This window comes from Halichoerus grypus, chromosome 12 (genome assembly GCF_964656455.1).
Source record: "Halichoerus grypus chromosome 12, mHalGry1.hap1.1, whole genome shotgun sequence".
NCBI lineage: Eukaryota > Metazoa > Chordata > Mammalia > Carnivora > Phocidae > Halichoerus > Halichoerus grypus.
Genome location: NC_135723.1, coordinates 51801360 through 51818900, shown reverse-complemented (window position 1 = coordinate 51818900; position 17541 = coordinate 51801360). Strand labels below are relative to the sequence as shown.

The window sequence follows — 17541 nt, the reverse complement described above, 5'->3', positions numbered from 1 at the left end:
TCTTTTGGTGTGCAGAAGTTTTTAGGTTTATGTAGTTACACATGTTTATTTTTGCTTTTGCTGCTTTTTCTTCTTTTTGTCATATCCAAAAAATCATGGCAAAATCAAAATCAAGGAGCTTTTCCCCTATGTTTTCTTCTAAACTACAACTATGTTTATAGTTTTAGGTCTTACAGTTAAGTCTTCAGTCCATTTTGAGTTAATTTTTGTGAGTGGTGTAAGATAGGGTCCAACTTCATTCTTTGCATGTGAATATCCAGTTTTCTCAATACCATTTACTGAAGAGATTACTGCTTCCGCACTGAATATCCTTAGTTCCCTTGGTAGGTATTAGCTGACGATATAAGTGAGGGTTTATTGCTGGGCTGTCAGTTCTGTTCCATTGGTCTATGTGTCTGGTTTTATGACAGTGGCATACTGTTTTGATTACTGTAGCTTTGTAATACAGTTTTAACTCAGGATGTGGGATGTCTTTGTTCTTTTTCAATATTGCTTTAGCTATTCAGGGTCTTTTTAAATTCCATATGAATTTTTTCATATTATTAAATTTTAATTTAATTATTAAAAATTATTTTTGTGGAAAATGCCATTGGAATTCTGATAGGAATTGCTTACTTCCAGTACTGTGCTGAATAGGAGTAGTGAGATCAGGTACCTTTGTCTTGTTTCTGATCTTAGAGAGACAGTATTCAACTTTTTACTGTTGAGTATGATGTTAGCTTTGGGCATGTCATATATGGCCTTCATTATGTTGAGGTATGTTCCTTCTATATCTAATTTCTTAGGAGTTTTTATTATGAAAAGGTGTTAAATGTTGTCAGTTGCTTTTTATGTCATTATTGAGAGGATCATATGATTTTTATCTTTCATTCTAGTCATGTGGTGTATTGCAGTGATAGATTTATACACATTGAACCATCTCAGGGATAAATCCCGCTTGATGATGTTGAATTATTTAAATGTGTAGTTGAAAGTGCTTAGTATTTTGTTGAGGATTTTTGCATCAAAGTTCATTAGGGGTATTGGCTTATAATTTTCTTTTCTTGTAGAATCCTTATAGTATCTGACTGTGGGAATGAGGTAATGTGGACTACATTAAAATAAGTTTGACAGTGTTCTCTCCTCTTCAATATTTTATTTATTTATTTATTTTTAAAGATTTTATTTATTTATTTGAGAGAGAGAGAATGAGAGAGAGCGAGTACATGAGAGGGGGGAGGGTCAGAGGGAGAAGCAGACTCCCTGCCGAGCAGGGAGCCCGATGCGGGACTCGATCCAGGGACTCCAGGATCATGACCTGAGCCGAAGGCAGTCGCTTAACCAACGGAGCCACCCAGGCGCCCCTCCTCTTCAATATTTTAGACAAGTTTGAGAAGAACTGCTGTTATTTTTTCTTTAAATGTTTGGCAGAATTCACCAGTGAAACTATCTGGGACTGAATTTTCTTTGTTGAGAGGATTTTAATTACAGATCCAATCTACTTACTCATCATTGGTCTGTTCAGATTTTCTATTCATGATTCAGTCTTGGTATATTGTATATTTCTAGGAATTTATCAATTTCTTGTAGGTTATCCAGTTTGTTGGCATAAAGCTGTTCATAGTAGTCTCTTATGACACTTGCATTTGTATGGTATTAGTTGTAATGTACCCTCTTTCATTCATAATTTTATTATTTGAGTCCTCTTTCTTTTTTGGTAAGTCTAGCTAAAGGTTTGCCAATTTTTTATTTTTTAAAAAAACAACTCAATTTTGTTGACCTTTTCTGTTGTTTTTCTATTCTTTATTTCATTTATTTCTGCTAATTTCATTTATTTCTGCTGATTTTTGTCATCTCCTTTCTTCTGCTAATTTTGGGCTTGGTTTGATCTTTTTCCTAGAAGTTCTTTAAGGTGTAATGTTAGGTTGTCTGAGTTTATTTATTTAGGCATTTATTGCTATAAATTTGTTTCTTAACACTGCTTTTGCTTTACCCCATAAATTTTGTTATATTGTGTTTCCATTTTTGTTTCAAGATATTTTTTTATTTTCTTTTGATTCCATCCTTGATCCATTAGTTGTTCAAGAGTGTGTTAATTTCCACATTTTTGTGGATTTTCTAGTTTTTCTCCTGTTATTGGGTCTGAATTTCATACCACTGTGGTCAGAAAAGATACTTGGTATATTTTCAGTTTTTAAAAATTTGCTAAGGCTTTTTTGTGACAGAACATGTGATTTGTCCTGGAGAGTGTGCTATGTGCACTTGAGCAAATGTGTATTTTCCTGCTGTTGAATGAAATGTTCTGTACATGTCCGTTAGATCCATTTGTCCTGAAGTATAGATCAAGTCCAATGTTTTCTTATTGATTTTCTGTCTGGAAGATGTATCCATTGCAGAAAGTGGGACACTGAAGTCTCCTACTATTATTGTATTGTTGTGTATTACTCCCTTCAGATCTGTTAGTATTTGCTTAATATATTTAGGTGCTATGATGTTGGATGCATATATAATTGTTGTATTCTCTTGATAAGCTGATCTCTTTATCACTATATAATGACCTTGTTACAGTTTTAAACTCAAAGTCTATTTTTTCTGATATAACTATTCCTGCTCTATTTTGGTTTCCATTTGCATGGAATATCTTTTTCCATCCTTTTACTTTGAGCATATGTGTGTCCCTAAAACTAAAGTAGCCTTTTGTAGGCAGCATATAGATGGGTCTTGTTTGTTTGTTTAAATCTATTTAGCCACCTATGTCTCTTTCCTGTCATTTATTTTCATCCTTTCTTTTCAGCTTACAGAACTCCTTTCAGCATTTCCTGTAAGGCAGGTGTTGTGGTGGTGAACTAATTCAGCTTCTGTTTGCTTGGGAAAATTTTTATCTCAACTTCATTTCTGAAGGACAACTTTGCTAAGTAAACTATTCTGGTTGGCAGGTTTTTAATTTCAGCATTTTGAATATATCATCGTACTCTCCTGGCTTGCAAGATTTTTGCTGAGAAATCCACCGATGGTTATGAGAGTTCCTTGGTATAATTTTTTTTTCTCTTGATACTTTTTAATTTCTCTCTTTGTCTTTGATTTAGACAATTTTATTATTATTTTATTAAGATCATATTGGATTGGAATTTGGGGCTGACCTATTAGCTTCATAAACTAGGATATCTAAATCTTTCCTCAGGTTTGGGAAGTTCAGCCACTATTACTTTAAATAAATTTTCTGTCACCTCCTCCTGGGACTCCAGTAATTCACAGATTGTCTTAATGATGTCCCATAAGTCCCTCTTAATGATGTCCCATAAATCCCTCATGGCTTCTTCATTCCTTTTAGTTCATTTTTTACTTTTTGCTCCTCTGAATAATTTCAAATTATCTGTCTTTGACTTCATTGATTCTTTTTTCTGTTTGAGTCAGTCTGATGTTGAGCTCTGTACTTTATTCTTTAGTTCATTTATTGTATTCTTTAGCTCCAAACTTTGACTATTTACTGTTTTCTGTCTCTTTGTTGAACTTCTCATTTTGTTCTTTTATTGTTTTCCTGATTTTTGTTGAATTGTTTCTCTTGTAACTCTCTGAGCACCTTTAAAACAATTATTTCTAATTCTTTTTCAGGCAATTCATGTATCTCCATTTCCTTGGTTCAGTTACTAGAAGTTTACTCTGTTACTTTGGTCGTGTCAGGTTTCTCTGATTCTTCATGATCCCTGTGGCTCCGTGTCTGGGGCAGGAAGGCATGCATGATATTTGGCTGGCTCAGGCATCTCAAGTCCACAACACTAACAACTGTGTAGTCTTTGGTGAGCACTATGATGGCAGGGCGAGTGGGGAGGTGCTGGAGTGACTGCAAGGGATTTTGGAGTCCTCAGTATCTTCTTCAAATACAGCACCTAGGGACCAGGACAGGTCACTGTGGTGGCTGGAGCTGGTGGTGCACACACTTGGCTGCAAGAGCACTGGGTCTTGGCATATACTCCTGTGATGGCAAGCCTTCCCAAGGGTGCACAGCAGTGGAAGCGAGTGTTGGGACTCAGCTGGTGGGGTGCAGGACATAGCTGGAGGGACTAGATGCAGTTGAGCCCAATGGTGCAGGCTAGTGACAGAAGTCAGGGCTAGATGTGGACCTCGATTTTTGGAGTATGCTCCTGTGGCCGAAGGGTCTCACCACAGGTATGGGCATGGCGTTTAGGCTAGTGATGGTGAGTTGGCCAGGGGTGTGCAGGTGCACAGTTGGAGGGACTAGCTGCATGTGGGCTTAGCAGATCAGGCCAGTGACAGAAGAGAGGGCTGAATCCTGTCCCCTGGCAGTTGTGGGGGCCTTGACTGTCAGCATGGACTCCCATGGCTGCAGAGCCTTACCATGTGTGCATACATGGCAGTGGAGGCTAGTGATGGGAGTCAGGCCAGCATGTGCAGCTGCATAGCAGGAAGGGCTAGCCCTGAGTGTGTGCATGGTGGTGGGTCAGTGGCAGGGTCTAGGTTGGTGTCTTGCACTGGCATAGCCACAGATGCTGGAGTTGGCTGGTGGTATAAATCCCAGGCTCCAAAGGCATGGGTGGCAGAGGGAGGAAATGGGGAAAAACTTGGGCAACTGGTGAGCATGATGAAAACCTGTGGGGTAAAATCCTCAGTGGTAAAATCTGCAGAGGGGGTCTGAAGCAGCTGTTTTGGACATTGGCTTTTCTTCATCGGTGAAAGCTGCTGGGGTCCTTGCAGAGCATGTCCTTGGAAACCATGATCACTCCCATTGCGTATCTGATACTGGTAGCCCCCACCCTTCTTCCTTGTTCCTAGCCATCTATGTATATCTCAGCTTTGCCAGTTCTCTGGGTGGGGTGAAACTGAAGTGGGTTTTTCCTGCAGTGTCCCAAAAGGCTGGGGATGCTGGTCACTCAACCTGTTCTTCCCTTCCCAGCAAGGGGAACTCTTTCTAGCTTAGGCCCTCTTGATGCTGAGTAGTATCAGCCTGGAGGATGGGATGACTCAGGCAAAATGAAGCTGTTCTTCTTTCCCTTTTTGGGTGGTTATTCTGTTGTTTTGTTCCACTCTGTTGCTAAAGTTTCTTGAGTGGACTGCTGAGCTCTCCCAGAGCTGTTTGTTTTGTTTTTTTTTTTCATGGATAGATGTCCAATTACTGATCTTTGTTGGGGGACTAAAGCTCAGGTCTCTGCTCTCCCATCTTAGTGACATCACTCCCCCAACCTGCATTTTCCTATTTCTAACCCAAAGCAACAGCAAGATTATCTTTTCCCCCACACCCAGGACTCAGTTGTGGCTGGAATTTCAGAGACAATAGTGTGTAGAGAAAACGTCCCAGGGGTCACATATGTAGGTAATACATATCTACCCTTGGTGGAAGATCTGTGCATTTTCCAGATGTATACATGTCCAGTCTGGGCTCTGAGGACATGAGCAGGGTATCTACTGTGCAACCCACACTTACTGGCAAAAATGGATCCTCTTCTGTTGAAACATGGGGACCTTCAGGTACAATATAAAACTTCTCATCAGATGCTTCTCTTCCCTTTTCTCCCTTCAAAATCATTTCATACTGACCACTTTTTTGTAAATAGTCCACTTACTAATCTCCACCTTCTACTGAATCAAATACACATCCACATAACTGACAAATTCTCTCTGTGTCTTGCTGCATAGAAATATTGTTAGTAGCGCAGCAGGATGAAGAATCTCCCGGATTTCAAGGTAGATTCTCTGTGTTTAAGTCCGAGCTCTGCCACTTTCTAAAACTTAACTTTGAGCAAGTCAACACTTGTAGATTCTCAATTTTCTCTTTAAAATTGAAGTAGTCCCTGACCTGCCCTCAGGCTTAACTGAATGAGGTAATTTAAGAGAACATGCTTTATATACTGTAAAGTATTGAACAACTATAGAAGAATTGTATTATTTATACCTGCCATTGTGATGATTAATCTTATTATAGCTTTCAGTGGAGGTGATACTGTCTTTACTTAATTCCTATCCCTAGGTAATTGTTTTATATGTCTACATATTTCTTTAAAAAGATCATTTTTTTAAAGAAATCATTTTCTTGAAACACTTAGAAAGTCAACTGGTGAGGAATGACCTTTTAATGGTTGTTTCAGTGAAAGACTGAGAAGCAATGCTCTGGAAATGTGGGGGCTTCCCACTTCCATCATCTATGTGCACACACCAAGTTTAACTTGATTAACAAAAACACAGTTGTGGAAAGAGATGGGGAAAGGGAAGAGATGCAATTTTTGCATTTTTGAATTTAATTTCATTTGTAATTAGGTAAGATGGAGACACAGTAAGGTCAGGAATACATATAAAAATAAAACCTCCAAAGATAAATTTTAGTTCAATGGTTTAGCTAATTGAAAGACATAAACTTCTATTAGAGCAAGCCAATTTCACAGTGAACACTGATCATTTTCTGTCAATAAAGAGCAAAGATTACAACACATATTTAAGAGAAGGACCTGTTCAGTCCAGCAATCACAGGTTAAGAAAACTTACAAAAATATAAAGCAGAAAGTAAAGAATTTAACTTGAGAAAATATATAGCATAAAATTAAATTCTTGTATTTTCCTTAAATTCTTGTATATTTCCTTAAATGTATTTCATTTCTTATGATTTTTGAAACAGTATTTCTTTATTTATATTAATAATGTTATTTAGTAAGGCATATTTTCTCTTGTTTTATTGATTTAATTTAATATCTTTAATATCTTACTTTCTCTTCCTCCTGCAAGGCAAGCAATCTAATGTTATGTACATTATTTTGTTGGTAAGGTGTTCTTCAAAGCTTTATATTATTGTTTTGTGGGCATATATTTTTATTTTATGTAAATTTTATTTTTATATACATATATAATTTCTGTTGCTTAATTTTCTCACTCAGTACTGTATTTATTAAATATTTCAATGCAGTTATGTTTATCTAGTCTGTAGCTGCTAAGAACCATATGGCATGTCCATGGTATACATCTGCCACATTTTAACTACTCATTCTCTCAATAATGGACCTCAGGTTTGACTCCCTCTGTCTACCCACCATGAATAAAGCTATAGTGAACTTCCTAGTACATGTACTTTAATGACCCTTGATGAGAAAGTCTTCAGTATATACCACAGGAGCAGGATTACTAGGTCATATGTTTTGTGTATAGTAAATGGTACTAAATTGCTTTCCAGAATGGCTGTCATGGTTTACCTTCCCATAGCCTCCAAAGTTCCACATCTCTACCAGTTCTGACATTCCCCACGTTACTGAATTTTTCACTGACTCAAACAATAATAGACTGTCTGTTATACACCCTGGCTCTGTTCTAGGTATTAGAAGTATAGAGGAGACATAGAAAATATAACAGGGGTATCTGATCTAATTTTGGGGTTGATGGTCAGTGAACATTCTCCAAGAAGAGGAAGTGATATTTGATCTGAGATCTAAAGGATAAGTGGAAGAAAATGGAGAGGCCAGCATAGGGTCAGTGGGAGGAAAAGGAAGGTAAGTATTCCAAACAGAGGGGAGGGTATGTGCCAAGAGGCATGATGTGAACATGAATATGGGTCTTTGGAAAAAATGTTAAAACCACAGTAAGATACCATTACATACCCACTAGAAAGGCTAAAATTTTGAAGACTGATTTTACAAAGTGTAGGTGAGGATATGAAGCAACTGGAATAGTCATTCATTGCTGGTGGGAATGAAAGATGGCATAATCATTTTGGAAAGCAGTTTGGAAGTTTCTTACAAAGCAAAACACATGGCTTCCCTGTAGCTTGGCGATTTCACTCCTAGGTATATATCAAACAAAACTGAGTGCTTGTGTTCACAAAATAAAAACCTGTACAAAAATTTCAGAGACTTAGGTTCCTCAAAAAATTAAAAATATAATTACCATATTATCCAGCAATTCCAGTTCTGGGTATATATCCAAAAGAATTGAAAACAGGATCTTGAAGAGATAATTGCGCACTCATATTCACTGAAGAATTATTCGCAGTATCCAAGAGGTGGAGGCAACCTAAATGTCCATTAATAGATGAATGATAAAGAAAATGTGGCATATACCTACAATGGAATATTATTCAGGTCTAAAAAGGATGGAATCTTGTCATATGCTACATTATGGATGAACTTTGAGGACATTATGCTTAAGTGAGGTAAGTCAGTCACAAAAGGGCAAATACTTCATAATTCTACAAGTATGAGGTATCTAAAGCAGTAAAATTCTTAGAAACAGAAAGTAGAATAGTGGTTGCCAGAAGCTGGGGGAATGGGGAAAAGATAAATTGTTGTTTAATAGGTATAGAGCTTTAGTTTTGCAAGATGAAAAAGTTCTAGAGATATGTTGCACAATAATGGGCATACAGTTAACATCACTGGTCTGTACACTTAAAAATGGTTCAGATGGCAAATGTTATGTTACATGCTTTTTACCACAATAATAAAAAATTTTCATAGCAGCTTTATTCATAATAGCCCTAAATGGCAGAGGATCTGAAAAGATATTTTTCATAAATAAGACATACAGATGATTGACAGGACATGAAAAGGTGTTTACATCACTAATCACATCAGGGAAATGCAAATCAAAACCACAATAAGATACCATCTCATACGTGTTTGAATGGGTATTATCAAAAAGACAAGAAATAACAAGTGACGGCAAGGACGAGGAGTAAAGAAAACCCTTGTGCACTGTTGGTGTGTTGTAAATTGGTGCAGCCACTAGGAAAAACAGTATGAAGGTTCCTAAAAAAATTAGAAATAGAACTACCATATGATCCAGCAATTCCACTTCTGGGTATTTATCCAAGGACATGACAATACTAACTCAAAAGGATGGGTTAGCCTGGTGAGGGGTATTAAAGAGGGCACGTTCTGCATGGAGCACTGGGTGTTATGCACAAACAATGAATCACGGAACACTACATCTAAAACTAATGATGTAATGTGTGGTGATTAACATAACAATAAAAAAGACATGCATTTTCATACTCACTGCAAATGACTTAAAATAGCCAAGACATAAAAGCAGCCCAAGTCTCTATTAGTGGATGAATGGATAAAGAAAATGTGATACAATGGAGTATTATTCAGCAACACAAAAAAAGAGAGAATCAGGGCACCTGAGTGGCTCAGCTGGTTAAGCGTCTGACTCTTGATTTCAGCTCAGGTCATGATCTCATGCATCGTGAGACTGAGGCCCACATGGGACTCCACCCTGAGCATGGAGCCTGCTTAAGATTCTCTCTCTCAACCTCCCTTTGCCCCTCCTCCCCTGCTCCCCCAAAATGCCCTCCCTCTCTAAAGAAAGAAAGAAAGAAAGAAAGAAAGAAAGAAAGAAAGGAAAAGAAAGAAAAGAAAAAGAAAAACATAGTAAAAGAAGAAAATCTTGCCATTTGTGACAACTTGGATGGACCTTGAGGGCATTATGTTAGGTGAAATAAGTCAGATGGAGAAAGACAAATGCTATGTGATCTCATTTATTGGTGGAATCTAAAAAAAACCCGTGAACTTGCAGAGAAAAGATTGGTAGTTGCCAGAGGTGAGGGTAGGGGTAAGAGGTAGGCAAAATGGGTAAAAGTAGTCAAAAGGTACAAACTTCCAGTTACAAAATAAATAAGTCCTGGAGATGTAATATACAGCATAGTGACAATAATCCTGTGGTTTTTTGTTTGAAAGTTGTTAAGAGAATACATCTTAAAAGTTCTCATGACAAGAAAAAAAATTATAACTATGTGTGCTGATCGATGTTAAATAGAATTATTGTGATTATTTCATAATATATACATATATCAAATCATTATGTTTTACACTGAAAGTAATACAATGTTACCTATCAATTATGTCTTGATAAAAATTGCTAGCAAAATTAATAGCCTTAAGTGGGAAACAAGCTAAACACTGATCCACAGGTACATGGATAAACAAATTAGGGTGTGTTTATACACTGGGATAATGCGCAATAATAAAAATGAACAAACTACTGATAGGATGGATCTCAAAAACATTATGCTTAAAGTGGAGTAAAAGAAGACAGATAAAAAGCTGCATGAACTACTGATTCCCTTTAAATGAAATTTAAAGTTTGGCAGAACTAATCTATAGTGTTAAAACCTAAAAAAAAAATTACCTCTGGAGGAAATAGCATTGACTAAAAGGCAAAGGAAATTTTCTGGGTAAGGGAAATGTTCTTGATCTTGTTCTGGGTGACATTCATTTGAATATGGAATAGGTAAAAAATCTTTTGATTTGTGCACACTATTATATGTAAGGTATACCCCAATTTGAAAAACAGAAATGAAACAAGTTCATTGTTGGAACACAAATCAGAAAACAAAGAGGAAAGATGTCAGATATGAGGTACAAAATTAAGGGAAGGGTCTGATCCTGGAGGGCTTATGGGTCCTGTTAAGAATGATGATCTTTCTGCTAATAGAAATGGAAAGGCATTGAAGGTCTTCAAGCAGAGGCATGACAGGATTTGCTGTCCAGTCGTTTTTTGTTTTGTTTTGTTTTTAAAAGCTCCCTGATTGCCTGTGTAGAAAATGGATTGGAAAGGAGGCAAAAGTGGATATGGGAACTAGTAAGAAAACTACTACTGTAAGAGTTTGGATAAGCAATGAATGTACTTTGGACCTGTTGTCAGTAGAAGTTTAAAAAAATAGATGGTTTGCTCAAGCTACTGTCTCTGTATCAGATACCTTTCTTCTTATTTACTAGGGTGAAAACCTATATATTTTTTCACCCTGGCTCAGTTGTCCTACTCTGTGATTTGTTCTGCATTTCTAGGCCTGTGTTAGGTCTTCTTGTATTCTACAGCTCAATATAGCAAATTACTTGTAATTTACTATAGTTGGTTGTTCATGTCTAATCCTGTGGTAGGAAGAATAATAGCCCCCAATGATGTCTATGTTCTAATCCCTGGAAGCTGTGAATATGTTACCTTGCATGGCAAAACTGACTTTGTAGATGTGATTAAAGTTCAGTACTTTGAGATGAAGAAATTATCCTAAATTATCCTAGTGGAACTAATCTAATCACGAGTCTTTAAAAGCAGGGAATCTTTCCCAGCTTGTAAGCCAGCTTGCCCAGCTTTCTTCTTTCAGAGAGATATGTGGCAAGTGAAGAAAGGTCAGCAGGATGTAAAGTTGCTGGCTTTGAAGATAGAGGAAGGGGGTCACAAGCCAAGGAATGCAGGTGGCCTCTAGAAGCTGGAAAAGACAAGGATGCAGATTCTCCCCTAGAGCCTCCAGGAAAGGACCCAAGCCCTGCCAACCTCTTGATTTTAGCCCAGAGAGACCTGTGCCAGCCTTCGGATCTTTCTGTCATTTTAAGTCATTAAATTTATAGTAATTTTTAAAGATAGAAGTAGAAAACTAATATAATCCCCAAGTATATGAACATTTTGAGGACCAAGAGGAAGCTTTGTGACCCTGCCTCTCAATACTTTGGCCCATACAGAATAATCAGAAAGTGTTTAAAGAATGAATGGACTGGATATTCTCCTTCCTCATTCTGCAGGCTGGAGGAAAATCCTGTAATCTGTCAGCATCACTGCCAAGTTTTTCTCCCTCCCTATATACAATTCCTTTCTCCATTCAGACAGACACTTTGCCCCCCCCTCCTTTATTATGTTTATTCAGTCAATCCATATTTGTGATATGAGTACTATGGATTCTACTTATCTGAAAATTGACATTGTCAATGAGTACTATAAAAGAAAATATAAAATACACATTTTGAAAACTCTTATAAAATATAACAACACTGATTCTCTCAGAAAACATAGTAAATCCAGAGAGCCAAGAATTGCTCAGGTATCATTATAAAATGTGATATAACCATTTTAACGATATTTTGTCTTTGGTCTTTGGATTCATTCATTCATTCATTCATTCATTCAGTATTTATTACCTACAATGTATTAGGCACTGTGAAAGTCTTGAGTTAAGCCAGCTAATTGCAGATTAATTAACTCAATTTATTGCTTAGAGATTATTTGTCAATCTCTTGTTTTTAATGACCATACTATTGATTTAACCTATGAAAGGTTAGATGCCTAGGTACAGCCTCTATATTCTAATATAGATCACTGGATGATAAGCTATGTATTAAAGGAGAAAAAAATGGTGGAAGAAGAAAAATGACGGAAAAAATAATAAAACCAACATTTATTGAGTACTTACTATGTATCAGGTGTTGTGTTAAGACATACTATTTTATTTCATCCTCAAAACCCTATGAAATTTTCCCTTCATTTTAAAGACAAGGAAAATAAAGCCCAGGGAGATAAGTAACTTGCCCGTGATCACACAATTCTTAAACTGAAGATGGGATTTGAATCTTTGCAAGCTGATTCTAGAGTCACACTCTATTCTTCCCTTATAGTGGGAAGAAGACAAGAGTGAAGGAGTAGAGATGGATGAAGATGAGATGATGGGAAGCAAAAGTTATCATGCATCTTATTTTACTCACAGTTCTATTCAAATATGTTTCTTTTTCCTTATAAAACACTTCTTTAAAGAATTCAGAATGGAACCCTGAATATAGAAATGGGCACTGGATTGAATCCCTATCATACTAAGTCAGACTTCACACAGGCCCCATGACCACAAGGTAGGCACTGAAAAGACATAAAAAGATGGTCCCAGAAGGAGGAGGAAAAAGAAGAAAAGAAGGGTCAGATTATCCTTCCTTTTATCAGGAGCTTCCAAATCTTAGCCCACTTAGCCCACTTAGCCCACTTTTCAACTAAGACTTTATAGACACTGGATGAAAATTAAGAATAAAGTTTATATTGGAATGTTTGCCTGGTGAGATAAACAAGAGCTCAAAATAAAGGTATCATAGAGAAAAATCATAAACCTGCATAATTTGTACAATATTTAGCTTTTAGAAGCCTTGGAGACACAATCCTAAAGAATGGAAAACAGGTGGCGCCTGGGTGGCTCAGTCGTTAAGCGTCTGCCTTCGGCTCAGGTCATGATCCCAGAGTCCTGGGATCGAGCCCCGCATCGGGCTCCCTGCTCTGCGGGAAGCCTGCTTTCTCCCTCTCCCACTCCCCCCGCTTGTGTTCTCTCTCTCGCTGTGTATCTCTCTCTGTCAAATAAATAAACAAAATCTTTAAAAAAAAAAAAAAAAAAAAAAGAATGGAAAACAAAGTTGTATTTCTAGGTATACTAGACATGAATGTGTATTTAATAGTGGTCTATATTTCTATATAAATTTTCAGATACAGAAAAATATAGTTATTAATGTCCTTGGCACGAGTGATAAGCCATTTAAAGCTAAGGGAGATGATACCTGGGGTTTTCCAGCATATCGTAATACTTTTTTTATACTCATGAATAAGACAGTTACTCAAAAAGAAAAAACCCAGCTAGACTTGGAATCATATATTTTCTCATCCTTTTGTATTATATAATGATTTGAAACCATCTCATTCATGAGAAAAGTTGCCAAAAGTTGAAGATGAAATGATTAAATAAACAACCAGATTGGATTGTACTAAGAAAATCTAACATGATTCACACTATAATCAATAGGTCAAACTGACATTTGAAAAATGTAACTTTCAGTTTTTGTTTTGGTTTAAAAAAAGGAGAGAGATAAAGAGATAGTCAGGATTTCTAGAGTGTAAATGTGTTCCCAATAATATAATAGTTGATCATCCTGAAGTTTTGATTGCCAGAGAGAGCTTTTTCTTGATTTTTCAGCAGAGCCTGAACTAGGATCCAAGAATAAACCTAAATACTGCACTGACCTTTTCAAAGTAGAAGCTTTTGAAACAGATATCCAACCAATGCAAGCTATAATCTTTTAAAGGTGCAGTCTCCTACCAAACAAGAAGAAACCCAAAATCAAAGTTATCTCTTCTAAATGATATGCTATGTGACCAGGTCTATCTATTTAAGTATTCTTTGAACATATAACTGGGCCCCATTTAATTTTTTTGTCTTTTTTTCTGATCCTCTAATTTTTTCTCTCTTGCTCAAGTCCTTTGCCACCTGATGATTATGTTTTGAAAACTGTATTTCAATTAATCATCCCCAAAATGCATCCCCACATATCAGCCTTTTTCACACAATTTACTCTTCATGGTCCATCAATAAGTTGTAAAAATGAAATGACTGTTTTCACTGTGCTGTCATCTCCCTCTTGCCCCCCCATCCAAGAAAAATGAACAAAAAATACTTACAATGGTTCTTAGCCAGGAGCATTTTATCCCTTATTCACTAGTGGTAAATGAGTCAGATATGAGTTGGCCAGGAAAAGAGCTGCTTTACCCAAAATCCTAGTACAAAATGAGTCATCTCACTCCAAACACCAATATATCCTCCAAAATAATTGGCAAGAATTTCCTATAAAAAGAATCTTGCCTTCACTCTTTTCCATCCATTTAGTTTTCTGATTTTTCTAATTTTTAAATTTCCTGTGTACTTATAATATTACATTCATAACAAAGGCCTAAGAACATTTCCACCTCTTTATCTCATTCTGAAAGTCTTTCCTGTATTGAGTAGGGGGACAATTCTAATAGCATGCCCCTGGAAAGAATAATGTTTTGTGGCTTTCAAGGGTTCTCTGTCTCTGACTCTCTCTGATGAAATTCATGCATGGTTCAATAGAAATGCAAAAGTCAATTCTAGAAGCATTTTTCTTTTCCTCTGCTGAAAAAGTAAGTGCAAAGCCATAGAATGTATTTCAAGCAAAACCATTTTTCTTCCCATAAGAAAAATCAGTCAAAATAGATACAATGTGTCTAATACTGATAAACAAACATGAATCCAGGTCACAAGCGTCAACTCTGTTTCCCTATACATCAGAACATTCCCATTCCCATTCTCTCTCTGCCATCAGGGGAAGCTTAAAAATCACAGTGAACTAAAAATAAATAAATAAATAAATAAATAAATAAATAAATAAATAAATAAATCGCTGTGAACTGAAGCCAGGGTTAAGTCCCTGTAGATTATCAGAAGTCAAACACACCATTTACCTGAGGATAAGCAAGCATGCTTATAGAGCCAATTCCTGCCAAAGTGCTGAGATTTTTATATTACTTGGGGTGTATAACATAACTTATTATTCTTAATTATTCTAAGCAAAATTATTTACAATTCATTTCACCCAGGTTGGAATTTAGCTTCATTTCTCTCTATTAAATGAATTCTAAAGAATAGATATACTCCTTTTATATCCAGCACTAACAGATGTTAGTTTCCTCAGTTTTATAGCCCTCAGATGACAACTAACTGCATTTGGCCTTGGGAATAATTGCAACACCTTTGGATTATGAACTTGGTTTGGTTCTTAGCTGGGAACGGCAGGGGGTTAGTTCATATTATCAAAGAAGTAAAATAAGTTTTCCTTTATGTTCCAGATGCCATATGAAGATGTCTTCTAATACAATATTGTACAACTATTTTTTTCTATACGTAATCTGGTCTTTAAGCACTTATAGTAAGAAAAAATACTTGCTTAAAAATGAAATCTCTTATTCAATACATCTCCTGCTCTTGACCAAAGCAAGATGTTAAATCCATTAAACTCTGAATATCCAGTAAAAGCAAGAAAGCTAAAACTGTTCAAATTTGTGCATTCTTGGGAAAATTGCCAACTAGGTACTAGGTAGCAGGATCTGTGTAATTAATGGTGATGTTATTGACGGAGGGAATATGATTTCCTTCTCATAAGCAATTTAAAACTGCAAGCTGGCAGAGCTTTAGTAAAGCCTCCCCTGATTCATTTTTAAATTGAGGAAATGTGACTTTGAAGCCAGCCACAGAAAGCACCAGTGTTAATACATGTGTACATTTGTGATGGCTTTGATTGTAGCAGACTTAAAAAAAAAAAATCCTGAATGTAGCATTATCTGTATGATAGGATGATGAACACCAAAATGCACAAACCGACAAACATTTCTTAAACAAGGAAACCCAATCTTAGATTAACCTTATTTTTCTTTTCCTGACTGCTATATTCATATGAAGACTAATTGCAATCATCTTCTTATCATAAAGTGGAATAAAATCAGACTCAAGAGTCCACACATTCCTTTATACACACTCTTTTCTCCTTTGGAGGCAACTTCTATCTTTATCCAGTCCTTGTACCATAAGGGCAGTCACAGAAGGAACTTGTATGTACTTAGGTTATCCAACTGACTAGTAATATGTCCAGCTTCTCCTCTCCTTTTTTCACTTTGTTATATCAGTAATTTTAAAATGATGATAGAAGGAAAAAGAATATCTGGAAAAACAGAGATAACTAAGGAAAGAAGTAAAACACACAAGTAGCTCTTTCCGTAATGATCTGCACTTAAATTATCCAATGAGGAGTGATTTCTCTATGTATCTCATCCACTCTAATTCTCTGTGAACTGCAATGACATGCTGCAGCTCTATGTTTCCCATGAAGAATGAAACAAATGAATTCTTGGTGGCCTACAGCATTTGCTGTGGCATCTGTGGCTTTGAAGAAGACAGGTGGTGAAAGTGGAGGAGACAGGTGAAGGAAAGCCTGGAGAGAGGTTCACAAATGCTAATGATGAGCCTGGGTGTTACTGACCTTGACTCCCCCATGTGGGATCCATACCTGCTATCTTCTGAAGCAAAGGGCTGTTCTACATCTACCGTCAGGGAGGCCAGGGCAGAAACAGTCTCGGTCTCCTCCTGCAACTGAGTCCCAGCCAAAGCACAACCCCTTGGCAGAGCCACCATCCTTACTGACTTCCAGTACTTGCCTAGAAAAAAAAAGTGCATCATACTTTAATAGGAATTTTAGAGCAGTATTAATCAGAATACTTGTATAGATCCAATTCAGAGCAGTTGTTAAGTTAAAATTCTCTGTTATACACAGCTGTAATTTGGTTTCTTAAATGTTATGATTAAGTCTTTTTCTCAATCTAAGAATGCCAAGTTGTGAGGTGCTCATGGCCCCAAGCCTGAGTCTCTCCTTTGCTGAGAGGGTCATAAAGTGAGGAATAAGCCACGGTCTAATGAATTCACTATCAGACTGATAGCTGTCTCTACAATTAAGTAATAAGCAAACTCTGGGCATAGTGCCCTCTGGGAAACCCTCAAGAGACTAGGAGGTAGAAGTCTCATGGAGAAATTGAATGAAATAGTAATGTTAAAAATTGCCACTTGAGCTGTTACCTTTTTATAAAAAAAAATGAGGTTAGAGTATTAAAGAAAAAGAAAAGCCCAGAAATGCCAGCATGAATTGAATGGCAACTTTGCCAGAACAATCAGGTTTGTTAGTCCTGGATGTTCTTTCTTTCTCAACCCCAGGGTGTGTACTAGAACAATAACTGATTTAAAACTTTAATATATGCACTGGCTGATGTTGGCACCTTTCCATATGTCAGACGGAAGTTTCATTTTTTGAGGCAGGGAAGGGGAATGAGAGGAAAAGAGTAGGTCATTTCATGAGAACATGCCAGTGGAATAAATATGAAAGAGCAAGTCAATGGCCTTCTCACAGCCTGAAGCTATTTTTTTGTCAAGTGTTGAGTAGTCCCAAATCAAAGCAGGACAATCTTCCTACGTGGTGACATGACTTACCA

General features: G+C 36.7%; 1 protein-coding gene across 9 annotated transcripts in view; it reads right to left on the bottom strand.

The window, feature by feature from the left end:
• Window positions 1–17541, bottom strand: part of HDAC9 (histone deacetylase 9) — a 911036-nt gene that overhangs the window by 4142 nt on the left and 889353 nt on the right. For all 9 annotated transcript variants that reach the window (XM_078059350.1, XM_078059344.1, XM_078059346.1 and 6 more), the window contains one exon: window positions 16569–16716. In XM_078059350.1, the coding sequence (XP_077915476.1) occupies window positions 16569–16716 (148 nt within the window). The remainder of the gene's footprint in view (window positions 1–16568; window positions 16717–17541) is intronic.